The sequence below is a fragment of the Myxozyma melibiosi genome (assembly GCF_037950935.1).
Source record: "Myxozyma melibiosi strain Phaff 52-87 chromosome Unknown BZA70scaffold_1, whole genome shotgun sequence".
Taxonomy (NCBI): Eukaryota; Fungi; Ascomycota; class Lipomycetes; order Lipomycetales; family Lipomycetaceae; genus Myxozyma; species Myxozyma melibiosi.
The window spans coordinates 1,051,482-1,064,456 of NW_027042915.1; the positions used below are offsets into that span (position 1 = coordinate 1,051,482).

Consider the following 12,975-nt stretch of genomic DNA (forward strand, 5'->3'; position numbering starts at 1 on the left):
TATCCATTGAAGTTGAGAGTGTTGGCGATCAAAGAGCGTCACGCATGGCTTTGACGGTCGTTATTTGAGCGAATCCATAGCGCAGGTTTGTCAAACTTGCCTCCTGCATCTCGGCGTTCAACGTCGCGTTCCCGTCCTCGGGGAAGTAAACGTAAAAGTCCCTATTAAACGCCGACCTCGCGGTCGTTTCGCAGCATAGATTCGTCATCGTCCCAGTAATAACCACAGCATCGACCATTGCCTCGCGCAAGAGCAGTTCGAGATCGGTATGCATGAACGCGTCGTAGCGGTCCTTGTTCAGCAGCCGATGGATATTTGACGCGTGGATGGAGGACAGCGGTTCAAGCTCGCGCATCATTTGCCAGGCGGGCGAGTATTGCTCGATCGAGCCTTGCTTGCCCCACCAGCGAACGAGCTCGGAGGTGTCGGATGCGATGACGTGGCCGTGTTGGGTGAAGAAGACGGGTTTGTCGCGGGCGATGAAGTCTTCGATGCTGTGTGTGCAGTGCACTTAGCAGCCAGTTCTTGTGTAAAAGCAGATCAGCAGGTTTGCGACTTACAGAGGGATCAGAACAGGGCAGAGATCAGCTGCGGTGTGTCTGAACTGTTCTTGCATGTCAATCACGACCAAGGCCGCGTTGGAGAGATCAATTGCTGCGGTCTGCGCGGATCTGAATGCCATACTATCGCAATAAAACTCTTAATCAAGTAGTGTGAATCGTCAAGCACAGCAAAGAAACAGAAAGACAGAGCACAGAACAGTCGTTTGATCCGGTTTTTGCATGATCTGGAATCCGGGGAAGTGGGATGCATCGCGCTGATGTAATTATCACGTGACTAACGCTTGAAGTTCACAGACTTTATCGACTTCACACTGCTTGCAGCGAGTCGTGTTATTTCAGATCCAGACGCGATGTCAACGAAAAGCCGGAAACTGTCGCGAGACAGTGCGGCTACTGACCGGCGCCGGTCGTCGACTATGGCTGCTGCTGCTGCAGCTGAGCGCTATCCGCCGGAGGAGGCGAAGGGTGAAGAAGACGGCGAGGAGGAGGACGCGTTGGCGAAGAGCGTGAGGTTTAACGGACTTTTGCTGGCTGCTGATGGGCGGCCGGATTACGAGTCTCTTGCCGAGCCGCTGTCTATGAAGGAGACGTATGTATAACTGCTGTTGTTGTTGGGTATTTAGTGGGTTGGAGCTGACATTGATATCAAATCACCAGTGAAGCAATCTCAGTCTCCCTCGAACGTTCCCGCCGAAGCTGGCTTCTCGGCTCCCCCTTTGAGAAATTCTGGAGCCGGCCCCAACGAGGTCGGAAGCACGCCGACGGCACAAACTCCAGAGACCTGATGTCCAAGTTCCACGACTGCACGGCGATCATTGGACCTCATAGCTTTGTGCTGCGGATGTATTCCGTCAAGGATGAGAATGAACCGAAAGTTCCAAAGGGGAAGAAAGCGTCGCTGGGGGGTGGACAGGTCGCGTCACCGGGTTATGGAGCTCCGGTGACGCCGGGTTATGCTACGCCGTCTAATCAAACGCAGCCGGTTAACTCTCCTCAGATACAGTCGTCGCCTCTTCGGCCGCCGGAAAATCAAGCTACGCCCAGTGCGCCGATGAATGCTGGAGCGCCGAGCACAACCGCGGTAGCGGCGTCTGCTCCTCCGCCGACTCCATCAGTTGCGCAGGATACCTCTACAAAGCCAGAAACTACGACTTCTTCTACAGAAACTCCTCAGCCTTCAGGGTCTATCAATCAATCCGCCGAATCCGAGAGCGCGACCGAGATCAAGGAGCCCTCTAATCAAGATACAGAGCCAAACCCACAGGAATCACCTAACAATACTGAATCTAATCCCGTACCGTCAGAACCAGAGTCATCAACAAATCCCGAGGAGCCACAGGCTGCAAGAGAGCCAGAGAAGGCGCAGGCGTCCGAGCAAGCGTCAGAACCAGCGCAAGAGCAAGCGGTAGAGAAGGCACCAGAGCCAAAGCCTGTGCCTACAGCGGAGACGAAAGTGTCGGATTTGCAGTCAGAACCTGCTCCTGCTCCTGCTCCTGCTCCAGCGCCTGTGGCTGCCCAGACTTCAGAAAGTATGCAGAAAGACAGTAACGAGACAAAAACAGAGACGTCTACAGCCCCTGAGTCTACGGAAATGCCACCTCCTTCTGCTCCGGCACCGGCTCCAAATACTTCCGTTGCAACGCAGCCCGCTGCTGGGCCGTCGTCTGCTGAAGCACAGGCTCCTCAGCAGGCTCCTCAGCAGGCTCCACAACAGCCACCCCAGCAGACCGCCCCGCAAGCTCCACCTCGACCACCTGCGCCTCCTCCCCCACGCCATCCCAACGACGGACTTATTGAGCGACTACATGCGTTAGCAGCTGCGGACCCTCAGTTTGGCGAGCTCATGAAAGTGGTTGCTTCTGGAAAAGCGAGCCCTGAAGATATCCGGAGGTTCCAGGTTTACATCCAAGAACACCGCGATGTGCAGCCGCTTCCCAGGCCTCTTTTGCCTGCTACCGCGTCACATGGCCCGGTCGGTGCACCGTATCGCCCGTACTCCTCGTCACCTTACCGACAGCCTGTGGCACGCACTCCTATGAAACCAAAGCCGGAGCCAAAGAAGGTGGTGAAACTGCCCGAGCCGTTGAGGCCGCTGAATATAGTGTTTGAGTTTAGAGAGGTACCGAGCGCGCGGTATGTGTTTCCAAAGATGTCGTTGATTGATGAGCAGCCGGACGAGTCGCTTTCAGTCACGTTTTTTGCGCTGAGCGAGGGGCCTTCGTTGGACGGCAGCTCAGGAGGTGTGGCGGCGGAGGAAGTGCCGGCGACGGCTGAGAAGGGTTCAGCAAAGAAGCGGAAGAAAGATGAGGCTGCTGATGCTGCGGCTAGTAGCAAGAACGACGAAATGCCGACGAAGCTCACGGCCGCAGAGAAAAAGGCATTGAAAAAGAAAGAAAAAGAGGCAGGCGCGAGAGCAGAAAAGAAGATCGAGCCAAAGTTCTACACTCCAATCACGATGACTCTACGCGGCATCCCGGAGCGAGAGCGCAAGGTGTTTGCGATTTCTATGAAGCCGAGAACGGAGGTGCTGGAGTACATGCGAAAGACGGCGTCGACTCTGAAGCACGCGAGGGATTACTGGGTGTACTACCAGGTGAACGCGAAGGATGCGGAGATGATTGATAAGGTTGTTGAGCCGATTGGAGTTAATCATCCGAGCATGAAGAAGAGACCCTGGTCGTCAGCGAAGGATAAGGAGAAGGAGATGGTATGTGTACTCTACTTTTCTACTCTACACTCCACACCTGTTATTCAAAGCTGACCTTATTCTCCAGGACTACGAGACAATCTACGTGAAGAGCCTGTGGTAGACGATAGCTTCGGGTTAGGTTTGCAAATAAAATAAAGTTTTAAGATCCCCCTGAAACTCCCAAATTCTGACGTAATCGTGAAATTGTTTACGCGTTTGTGGCGCATCCGCCGCGCGACGGGCACAAATCCCGAGCGCAGATTCCTAAATTTTTTCTTAACCCAAAGGCCGTGTTTGCACTGCTTCTCTTTGCTGTCTTGATTCTTTGCTTGTTTGAGCTTTGTTCTTCTGCATATCCAGCATGGCGATCAAGAAGAAGCCGACCTCTGATCCGCGGCGGAAGCATAAGGTCTGTCTTTTGTTCTCCAGGTTGTATAGCTCCCGGGCATGGCTAACATCTTTCTGTTCCCGCAGTTCTTGTCCTTCCGTGAGCGCGTCGATAATATCAAGATCGACCCCCTAAGACGCGCAAAAAGACATGAAGATATCGGCGATAAAGTGAGTTGGTCTATCTGTGTTGTTGGTCTAGACCCGTATCTGACGCTGCGAGCTACAGGAGACGGAATCATTCTTCCACGTTGCTTTGCAAACCTGGAGAGATCTCAACAGCACAAAATGTTTTACCGATTTCCTGCACCATGTGGCGCCGATTTCACAGTCACTTCCGCAGGTGCTATATCACAAGTCTGAGATCTTTGACCGGTTGATCACCGCTATAGCCGAGAAGGAGAGATTTGCTTTACAGCCTCTGCTAGAGTAAGTCTGCACCAAACTCCGCTGATTGAACAAAAGTTTGCTAACGGGTGGATCAATAGTCTACTGGTTCAATTTGCTCACGATATCGGTCCGGACTTTGAAGAGTTCCTGTCGAGAGCGATTACGGTCCTCATAACCGTCGCCACGCATGAGGAGCTCGAGGTTGTTGAGGTAAGACATTTCATCAGTACTATCAATATGCTCATTTGCTAACATGTGCGTTTAGTGGACTTTCAACTGCTTGGCATATCTTTTCAAACATCTGTATAGATTCTTGGTTACCAAACTGTCTGACACATTTGAGTAAGGCCTTCTTCGATTCTACCACCTGTTTTTCTTAATCATCTCGTTCTGACAGTTCTCTGCAGTCTTATATCGCCCCTCTTCTCGCAACAAGAACGTCGCCCCTACCTCTCCAGATTCGCCGCCGAGTCCTTTTCCTTCTTCCTCCGCAATGCCAAATCAGTCGATCTCTTTGTCGACCACGCCTTCGAGCAGCTCTCAAAGTCAAACTCGAAAAACTTCGAGGCGGCAATGAGTATCATGTTTGCCGAAGCGCTCAAGGGTCCCGATGCTGCGCTGCATTCGAAAGCGGGGAAACTTGCTCGGAAACTGCAGGATTACTGTACGGTGGAGCAGCATGAGAAGGATTTCTTTGTATTTTTGGATATTATCACTGATGTCTTGCATCATGTGAACAACACCACGTCTGAGGCGCTCTATGAATCACTATACAAGTGGATGAAGAAGCAGCTCAAAAAGGATGACGTTACAGCCGAAAAAGTATGGATGATCACAAAAGAGATGTTCCTACTGACTGGTTTACGACGCGGCAGCCGTGTTCCAAACTGGGACGAAACTCTTGCTGTCTATCGCGAAATTTGTCAGACAATCTCGCGTTTGCCGCGCTCGGAAGCTCGGGGTCGTGCTTGCTGGGAACTTTGCAAGCTCACACAGTGTCTGCTGCAATATAACGACGATATCGAAGAATCTGTGGCAAGCAGGATCATTGAGACTATTTATCTTCTAGACGATGGCGAATATTTCATCCCGTTCTGCGATTACATTATTGATCTCAGGACAAAGAATGACATGACGAGAATCGTTTGGTTGTACCTGCAGCGATACCTCGACGGCGTCAAGTCGATGAACGATTACACTGTTCTCGCAGTTCTCGAAATCTTGAAGAAGTGGTGGTCGATTACGGGACGATCCGATACCGACGCTCCGATCAAAGGAAACCAACATCTCAGAGACTCGTTGCTACAATCAGTCACCAAAACCTCTGGACTCATTCGTTCAGGAGAAGCTAGTACCGCTGAAATTCTCTCATTGCTGCCTCGCTTAGAACTGTTGAACCGCATTTTTAACTCCACTGTCGAGACCAAGGACTGTATTCTGGAGCTGGTAAAATCTTTCAGTGAGGAGAGTTTGGAACTGTCAGATTCATTGATCAAAGTATACGGTATCGCACTTTCGTTGCTGGCGAACTATCTGCAAAAGTGTTCGGATGATGCATTGCTCGAGGACGTCCTCGGTGAGGCTTACGAGAGAGTGGCTGCGATGAAGACGAATAAGCAGTTTATCAATGGATTGGTTGCAGTTGTGGATTTGTCTATGAAGTACGTTGTTTACCTAATGCCTCTTTTCTCTTATGTTGCTGATATCTAACATTGCTGCCGTCTAGATCTAAATCCATCTCGCAGCACGATAGCGTGCAGAAAATTTTCCAAAAACTATCAGCAGACTTTGAATCACCTCTTCGATCCGTGAACCCCGGCATCCGTCTCGAGTCCCTCAGACTTCTTCAAGTTCTGTCAGGCTCTTCGGACGAAGCTTCTTCGGAAATGCTGAGTCTCTGTCTGTCGATTGAGGAAACTCCGTTTGAGCTTGCTACCGCTCGTACTTTTTCAATGAATATCAGACGGATTGCGTTGGATTTCCCTGCGCTGACGGGCGAGAGATTGAAACTTAATGTTCTGTCCTATACGTTTGGTAAGTGATCTCGAACCCCCGTGTCGTTATTATAACTATCTGTTGAAGAGCGACGCTAACGATACACTAGGCCTGTTGACTTCGCAATTCCAGCCCGTATGGACCGAAGCCGCCGCAACGCTCGCAAAGCTCGCGCAAAACAACAGGGACAAAGTCTGGGACCTGATATACGAGGGCATCACTGCCGCGGCTCCGGAAGTCAGCTCGAAGATGGACTTGGAGTTTTCATCGCTGGACGACTATGATCCGTCGTCATCGTATGAGTTTAAATGCACGCATGTGCAGTTTCTGAATACCAAAGGTGCTGAGGTTGTCGCGAGGAAGATGAATCCGATGAGGATCCTGCAGGAATTTGACGAGAAGGTATGTATCCGTGCCTTGCACATCCTTTCTACTTTTCTGACATGTTTGGTATTTAGGACACGTTCACCTCAAAAATCGATCGCGATATCATTCGGCACCGCTGCTTCGAAGTCCTCGCGAATATCAGCAAGATCGCCGAAAAGCGAAGCTCTGATTTGATTCCTCTGTTCTATTCCTGCATCGACGCTATCGGAAGGAATAAATCTCTTCTTCTCGATATACTCAAACTCTTCTCCAAGTTTAATAACCCAGCAAAATCACTTGACTCTGATAACGTTTACGACAACCTGGTTCGTTTGCTATCGAACCCGGACTCTGATGTCCAGAAAGCTGCGTTGAACTGTATATTCGCATTCGGTGACTCGGCGGTGAATCTCTACAAGGATAATCTTGAGAACTTACTCGGTGGTCAGGTGTTTAGAGACGAGATCAACAGACTGCTGTTAACGAACGAGGACGGCGCGATCATCACAGCCGAGCACGCGCCGTCGGTTATCCCGCTGATTGTGCATATCCTCTACGGCTCAGCCATCGGCCACAGCGGCAACAACAGCAAAGCCAAGAGCGCGAACCGCACGACGATTATCTCGACGATCGGCGGGCTTTCGGACGAGTACTTGCTCATGTTTGTCGGTCTTGCGTCGGAGGGAATTCCGCAGCAGTTTATGATTGACTTTTCGACTGAATCGCCGAGTATCCCTGACTACTCGCAGATGGAAATCGGACACGGGCATCTTCGTCGGATCTCGGGATTCATGACGATGGCGGAGGATATGCTCAGATTGCTTAAGGATAAGGTAGGCAGGGCTGGCGACGTGCTCTTGCAGGCTGTTATCTCGTGCATTGTGTATTGCAGAGATAGTCTGAAGGCTGGAAGCCTACCGTCCGAGAACTTGACAATCATTCGCTCGATCAGAAGTGCTGGGTTCAAGTGTCTCCACATACTGTTCCAAGACGTGCACTCTATCGACTGGAACAAGTATCAGCGGGTTATTTTTGAGGAAGTGATCATGCCGCGAATGGAATTCTTCAAAGACGAAAACACGGGCGAAGTCTCGCCTATATTCAAATTGTTTTTGGTCTGGAGTTCCTCAGAAGGATTGGTAGGCTTCTTGTCCTACAACGACACAATCATCCCGCAGATCCTCGCACTCATGGAATCCACGACGGCCAAGGAGCCAGTATATCTCGCGACGGTTCAGTTTATGGCTAACCTGATTGGGTTACAAGAAGATACAACTAAGAAGGGTCTGAAAAACTCGCTTGATAGTCTCAACAGAAAGACTTTGGAGCTGTTCCTCCCTCGCTTTGTGAAGGTTCTGTCGGGGTCAAGGTCTCCTGAACTGGTACAGCTAAGCGTGAGCGTTCTGCGCAAGATTCTCGCAATCTTTGGAGAATACATTTTGCAGAACGAGGTGCTGCTGGAGCAGCTTGTCGATGTGTGTCTTTCAGGAATCACTGCCTGGGGGTATCAATCGCATCACATCAACGACGTGTTTGACGTTCTCGCGACTCTTATTTCCGCAATGTCAAGCGAAATCCTGCTCAAGAAGAGCTACGACGAACTCAGTCCTCTTCTTCTGACCGTCAAAGAGCGGCACACCCGCGCATCCCTAATCAGCATCTTCTCAGCCTTGGGCGCCAAAAACGACAGCGTCAAGCTCGTCGCCGACCTCCTCGTCGAGCTCAACTCGTACGCAAAAGTCCGCCTCGACGAGCTCGACTACGACCGGCGATTTTCAGCGTACGCAAGACTGAACGTCGATCTATGGAAGGGGCTGAGCTATGTGCAGTGGCGACCGATCCTGTACGAATCGGTGTTTTGCATTGCGACGTGCGAGGAGATTGCGGTTAAGAAAGCGGCGTCGTCGACGATCAAGCAATTCGTCGAGCGAACAGAGACAAAAGCGTCGTCCGAGGATCTTGACAGGGTTGAGTTTTACTCGCTGATGGAGGCGATTGTGATTCCCGGCCTTCGTTCAGGATTACGTTCGGAGAACGAGTTTACGCGAAACGAGTATCTTTTGATTTTGAAACTTTTGGTGCAGAAACCGCTCGCGTTCCCCAAAGTCAAAGAGCTGGAAGTGTTGCTCTTCAACGGCGACGAGGAAGCTGATTTCTTCAACAACATCGTCCACATCCAATCGCACAGACGGCAGCGAGCAATCTACCGTCTCGGACAGATCGCGCTGACGCACGACCTCGGCGACTACAACATTGCGCATTTCTTGCTCCCGGTTATGGAGCACTTCCTTCGGGATGTGACGGAGGCTACGTCCGGCATGGCGGAGGAAGCTATCAGCACTATCGGCAAGCTTTGCATGGGTCTTTCGTTGACGCAGTATCAGGCGGTCGTGAGACGGTGCGTGATGAATCTGGAGAAACAGCAGGAGAAGATCAAGTTCCACGCGCGACTTTTGGATTCGGTGGCCGAGGCTACGTACCTGCGGTCGCAGCTCGGCGAGTCCGCGGAAGTCCAGTTGAAGAAATTCAACTCGCGGAAGCTGGACGTGTTTCTCACCGGCGAGGTTGTTCCAAAGCTGCGAGGAATCCTGCGGCTGACGGACGAAAACAGTCTTGCTGATCGGGTGGGCATCACGTCGCCGTTGGTGAAGTTTCTGTCTGGAACTTCGGACGAGACATTGACGAGCAATCTCGCAAACGTCGTGCTCGAACTCTCGCAGCATCTCAAGCACAGATACCAAGAGATTCGAGACTCGGTCCGTAAAGTGCTATCGAAAGTGTGTCTTTTGGTCGGCCTTACGCATCTAAACCTCATTCTCAAAAACATAAAGTCCGTGCTAACACGAGGCTCGCACCGACATATCCTGTCTTACTCCGTGCACAGTTTCCTGATCGCGCTGATGGCGACGCCGATGAACAAACACGGCGCGCTGGACGACAGCATCGAGATCCTGATGGACATCTGCATGGACGACATCCTCGGCGTCAGCGGCTCGGAGAAGGACGCGGAAGGGTACGTGAGCAAAGTGCGCGAGGTGCGGGAAAACAAGAGTTACGACTCGATCGAGATTTTGGCGACGAATATCTCGGTTGAGAGGTTCGGCGACTTGCTCGCGCCTGTGCGGAGGATCTTGAGCTCGGAGTTTGTGAATCTGAAGACGGAGAAGAAGATTAACGAGGTGCTGAGGCGGATGAATATTGGAATCTCGATGAACGAGGAAGGGTGCACGCATCAGGTTATTGCGTTTTGCTTGCAGATCTGCTCTGAGGAGGTCAAAGATACCGACAATCGTCCTGCTATTTCCGAGAAGGAGAAGCGGTTCTTAATCTCCCAGGCGGGAAGGCGACAGAAGTACACGGCGCAGAACCTGCACTACCTGCAGCGGTTCGCCCTGGACGTGATCAAAAACTGTCTGCGCAAGAATCGCGAGCTGATCGAGGCGTTCGAGCTGCAGGAGTTTGTAAAGTCGCTGACGCCATATCTGACTTCTGATCATGAGGATATCCAGCTGTCGTCGCTGAAGCTGTTGACCACGGCCGCCAAGTACTCGTCGCTGCTGCAGAAGCTGGATACGAGGTTCTTGTTTACGTATGTGGTGGGGATCATCCAGAATTCGCCGTCGACGCAGGCCGAGGCTTGTCAGACTGGTCTCAAACTGCTGTCGTCGCTGATGCAGAAGAAGAAGTACACGGAGGGCGACCACAAATCGATTGCGTACATCATCCAAAAGATCTACATCGACCTAGTCGAGCCCGACAAGCAGACGCACTCGTTCTCGTTCATCAAATCCGTCTTGCTGCAAAAGCTGATGATGCCCGAGATTTACGATGCGCTCGACAAGATCCGCGAGATTATGGTCAACAGTCCGTCGAAGAACACGCGGGAGGTGTGCAAGTCGCTGTACTGCCAGTTCTTGATGGAGTACCCGCAGGGCCGCGGACGGCTGAACAAGCAGATGCGGTTCCTCGTCCACAATCTCAATTACGAGCACGCGTCGGGTCGCGAGTCGGTGATGGAAGTACTCTACGTGCTGCTATCGAAATCCAAAGACGACTTTGTGCAGACCATAATCGAGACGTTCTTTGTCCCGCTGACAATGACGCTCGTCAACGACGAGTCTGAGGATTGCAAGGAGATGGCGCTGCTGCTGTTTAGAACTATTGTGCAGAAAGCAAACGCGGATAACTCAGAGGCGATGCTGCGCAGTTGCGTTGAGTGGAGCAGTCAGAAGGACACGGCTGAGCTCGTTGAGGCTGCGGCTCAGATTATGGAGATTCTCAAGGAATTTGGAAAGGGTATGTAACAGCCTTCTTCATTGTGGTTTCTTGAGAAGAAAGATCGCTAACCAGTCTCTATTGCCACAACAGGAAAATAACGAGCTCTTGTTAAGCTTTCTTGGCTGTTCAGTTAAGCAGCGAGCAGCAAAGCGACAAAGCGACCGGCGGAGTTTAATTATTCTAAATTCCGCATGACACATTTCTTGGCGCGGATTGTGTCTTATCGGCTTATCTTTTGGTTATTTTCTGTAGGAAAAGTTGTGCCGCAATGCATGGAGTTCAGATGATAAGAGACTGCTGTATAGATAGAGATGGATGTTTATTGGATTTTTTGATATATTTGATGGTGATAATAGACGAATGCATACATAACCCAACACCGCTGTAACATGAGCCGGGAAATCGTGACAATGAAAAACCTGTAGCGCGTGAAAAGAAAAAAAGGGAAATTCGGCAAAGCCGACATGAAACGTGAGTGTACCAGCAGAATGAAAGCGAAAAAAAAATTAATGAACAGGAAAAGAGCAGCAGAGACAAGCAAAGCAGAACAAAAGAAAAAGATGTTGCGATAGTTGTCTAATCAAGTTTAGGATTGAACTTCTTCCGCAGCTCCTCTCCTCTGTAGTACAGCACGACAGGGACCGGAAGCATGATGAGCACGATGAATGCCAGCAGGGTGTTGCCCCATCCCAGTCCAAGCGCGGCGTACATGCTATTGCCGGCAAGCGGCAGGAACGCGCCGCCGAGACTTCGCACCATAGTCGATGCAGAAGAGGCCGAGGCGGCGTAGATACCATAAGCGTCGACGAGGTAGTTCATGGTAGGCGAGAACGTCGCCAGCAGGCCGAGACCGACAAAGTATGTGCCGATTATGGGGACGATCCAGTGGACCTGGAACTTCGCGGACCAGCCGTAGATGATGAGGCCGATGACTAAAAAGGGCGAGAGGAGGATCATGAGGGGAAGACGGTGCTCGGGTTTCCGCTCCTTTGACGGCGTTCGCTCGGCGAGCATGACGAGGATCTTGTCGGAGTAGAGGATCATGATTATGATTGACGACATGCTTCCGAGACCCATACCGAGATACGACAGGCCGACGATTTCGGTCGAGAAGCCGTAGCCGTTTTCAAAGACCGACGTGAAGGTGGTGAAGAGCAGGTATAGCATGCCGTAGGTGACGGCGACGAAGAGGGAGAGGATGAGCACGATCGGACTAAGCACGAGAAGTTTGAGAGGACGGATGATGTTGCGGGCAAACATTGTGCTCGGCGACGCAATCCGGTCTTCGTAGATTGTGTGGAGCGCGTCGTTTCCGGTCTCTTTGCGCAGCCGGCGCGCTTTGCGGTTGAGAATGAAGGGGCCGTATGTCTCGGGCAAGGTAGCGAAGCAGAGGACAGACATGATACCAGACAAGATAGCAATAAGACGAAACACCCAGCGCCAGGAGACGGCGGCTAAGAAGCCGCCGATGACGGGGCCGACGGCGGGACCGATGACGGGACCCATGATGTAGAAGGACATGTACTTGCCGCGGTGCTCGACCTCAATGATGTCTGCGACGGAGCCAGAGCCAAGGGCGAGAGACGCGCTGCCGACGGTGCCGCAAAGAAAGCGCAAGATGAACATGGCGGCGAGGGAGTGGCACTCGCCGCAGCCGATGGTGAGGCCGGTGAAGATGACGGTGGAGATTTTGTAGATGATGGAGCGGCCGTACATTTCGGAAAGCGGAGCGATGACTAGGGGTCCGACGGCGAAGCCGAGGATGTAGATGGAGACGACGAAGGAAGAGAGGATGGTGGACGTGAAATTGAACTCGACCATGAGGTCGGGCACGCCGGGCGCGAACATTGAGGATGCAAGGGGGACGACGAAGGTGAGGGCAGAGACGGTGAAGATGACGGATATCTTGCGGAGCTGGGAGAAGTTCATGGGGTTTGTGGGGTCGTCGGGGCCATCCCAGGAGACGAGGTCGGGGTCTGTGTCGGAGTTGGAGTCGGGCTGGATGGAGTACTTTTTGTCTGAGAGCTTTTCAGAGAAGGAGGCCGAGTCTTTTTCCATGAGGTTCAGGTCTGCGGAGGCGGGGACGGAGAGGGCGATTGGCTCGTCGTCGGTGGAAGGAGGATACGCCATGGCGGGAGTGGAGAAAAGGAGAGGAAAGAAGAAGAGGGTGATGGAGGTGATATAAAGAACAGAGCAGAGAAGAGGCCCATTTATGATATCAAAGTGGGTGAAGTGGTGAAGTCGAGGAGGAAGGCGACCGGAGTTAATCCACTTCGGGCTCAGGCACGGACCGATCCGACGCCCGCT

The 12,975-nt window shown here is 51.9% G+C and overlaps 4 protein-coding genes across 4 annotated transcripts; 2 read left to right on the forward strand and 2 right to left on the reverse strand.

Moving 5' to 3' along the window:
- Position 1: 1 nt before the first annotated feature.
- Positions 2-768, reverse strand: BZA70DRAFT_271259 (Isochorismatase-like protein). Its single transcript, XM_064911448.1, has 2 exons — positions 561-768; positions 2-494 (listed from the first exon to the last, which is right to left on the reverse strand). The coding sequence occupies exons 1-2, from the start codon at positions 680-682 to the stop codon at positions 29-31; spliced, it is 588 nt and encodes a 195-aa protein (XP_064770458.1). The 5' UTR covers positions 683-768; the 3' UTR covers positions 2-28.
- A 211-nt stretch (positions 769-979) lies between these two features.
- Positions 980-3,373, forward strand: BZA70DRAFT_264799 (uncharacterized protein; the record flags this gene model as incomplete). Its single annotated transcript, XM_064910927.1, has 3 exons — positions 980-1,152; positions 1,221-3,270; positions 3,338-3,373. 3 exons carry the CDS (start codon positions 980-982, stop codon positions 3,371-3,373), a joined length of 2,259 nt encoding a protein of 752 aa, XP_064770459.1.
- Positions 3,374-3,544: 171 nt separating this feature from the next.
- On the forward strand, positions 3,545-11,044 carry BZA70DRAFT_271264 (uncharacterized protein). Its single transcript, XM_064911449.1, has 9 exons — positions 3,545-3,810; positions 3,869-4,068; positions 4,128-4,239; positions 4,295-4,371; positions 4,437-5,690; positions 5,756-6,063; positions 6,134-6,426; positions 6,483-10,686; positions 10,759-11,044. The coding sequence occupies exons 1-9, from the start codon at positions 3,700-3,702 to the stop codon at positions 10,764-10,766; spliced, it is 6,567 nt and encodes a 2,188-aa protein (XP_064770460.1). The 5' UTR covers positions 3,545-3,699; the 3' UTR covers positions 10,767-11,044.
- BZA70DRAFT_253184 (benomyl/methotrexate resistance protein) lies at positions 11,045-12,959 on the reverse strand. Its single transcript, XM_064910735.1, has one exon. It carries the CDS (start codon positions 12,796-12,798, stop codon positions 11,245-11,247), a length of 1,554 nt encoding a protein of 517 aa, XP_064770461.1. The 5' UTR covers positions 12,799-12,959; the 3' UTR covers positions 11,045-11,244.
- Between the last annotated feature and the right edge of the window lie 16 nt (positions 12,960-12,975).

Excerpts from the sequence above, each read along its gene's own strand:
- BZA70DRAFT_271259 (XM_064911448.1), bottom strand. The coding sequence starts at position 682 with ATGGCATTCAGATCCGCGCAGACCGCAGCAATTGATCTCTCCAACGCG. Across the intron at positions 495-560 it reads TGCCCTGTTCTGATCCCTCT|CATCGAAGACTTCATCGCCC; the intron begins GTAAGTCGCAAA and ends CTGCACACACAG.
- BZA70DRAFT_271264 (XM_064911449.1), top strand. The coding sequence starts at position 3,700 with ATGGCTAACATCTTTCTGTTCCCGCAGTTCTTGTCCTTCCGTGAGCGC. Across the intron at positions 4,240-4,294 it reads AGGAGCTCGAGGTTGTTGAG|TGGACTTTCAACTGCTTGGC; the intron begins GTAAGACATTTC and ends ATGTGCGTTTAG. Across the intron at positions 5,691-5,755 it reads GTTGTGGATTTGTCTATGAA|ATCTAAATCCATCTCGCAGC; the intron begins GTACGTTGTTTA and ends GCTGCCGTCTAG.
- BZA70DRAFT_253184 (XM_064910735.1), bottom strand. The coding sequence starts at position 12,798 with ATGGCGTATCCTCCTTCCACCGACGACGAGCCAATCGCCCTCTCCGTC.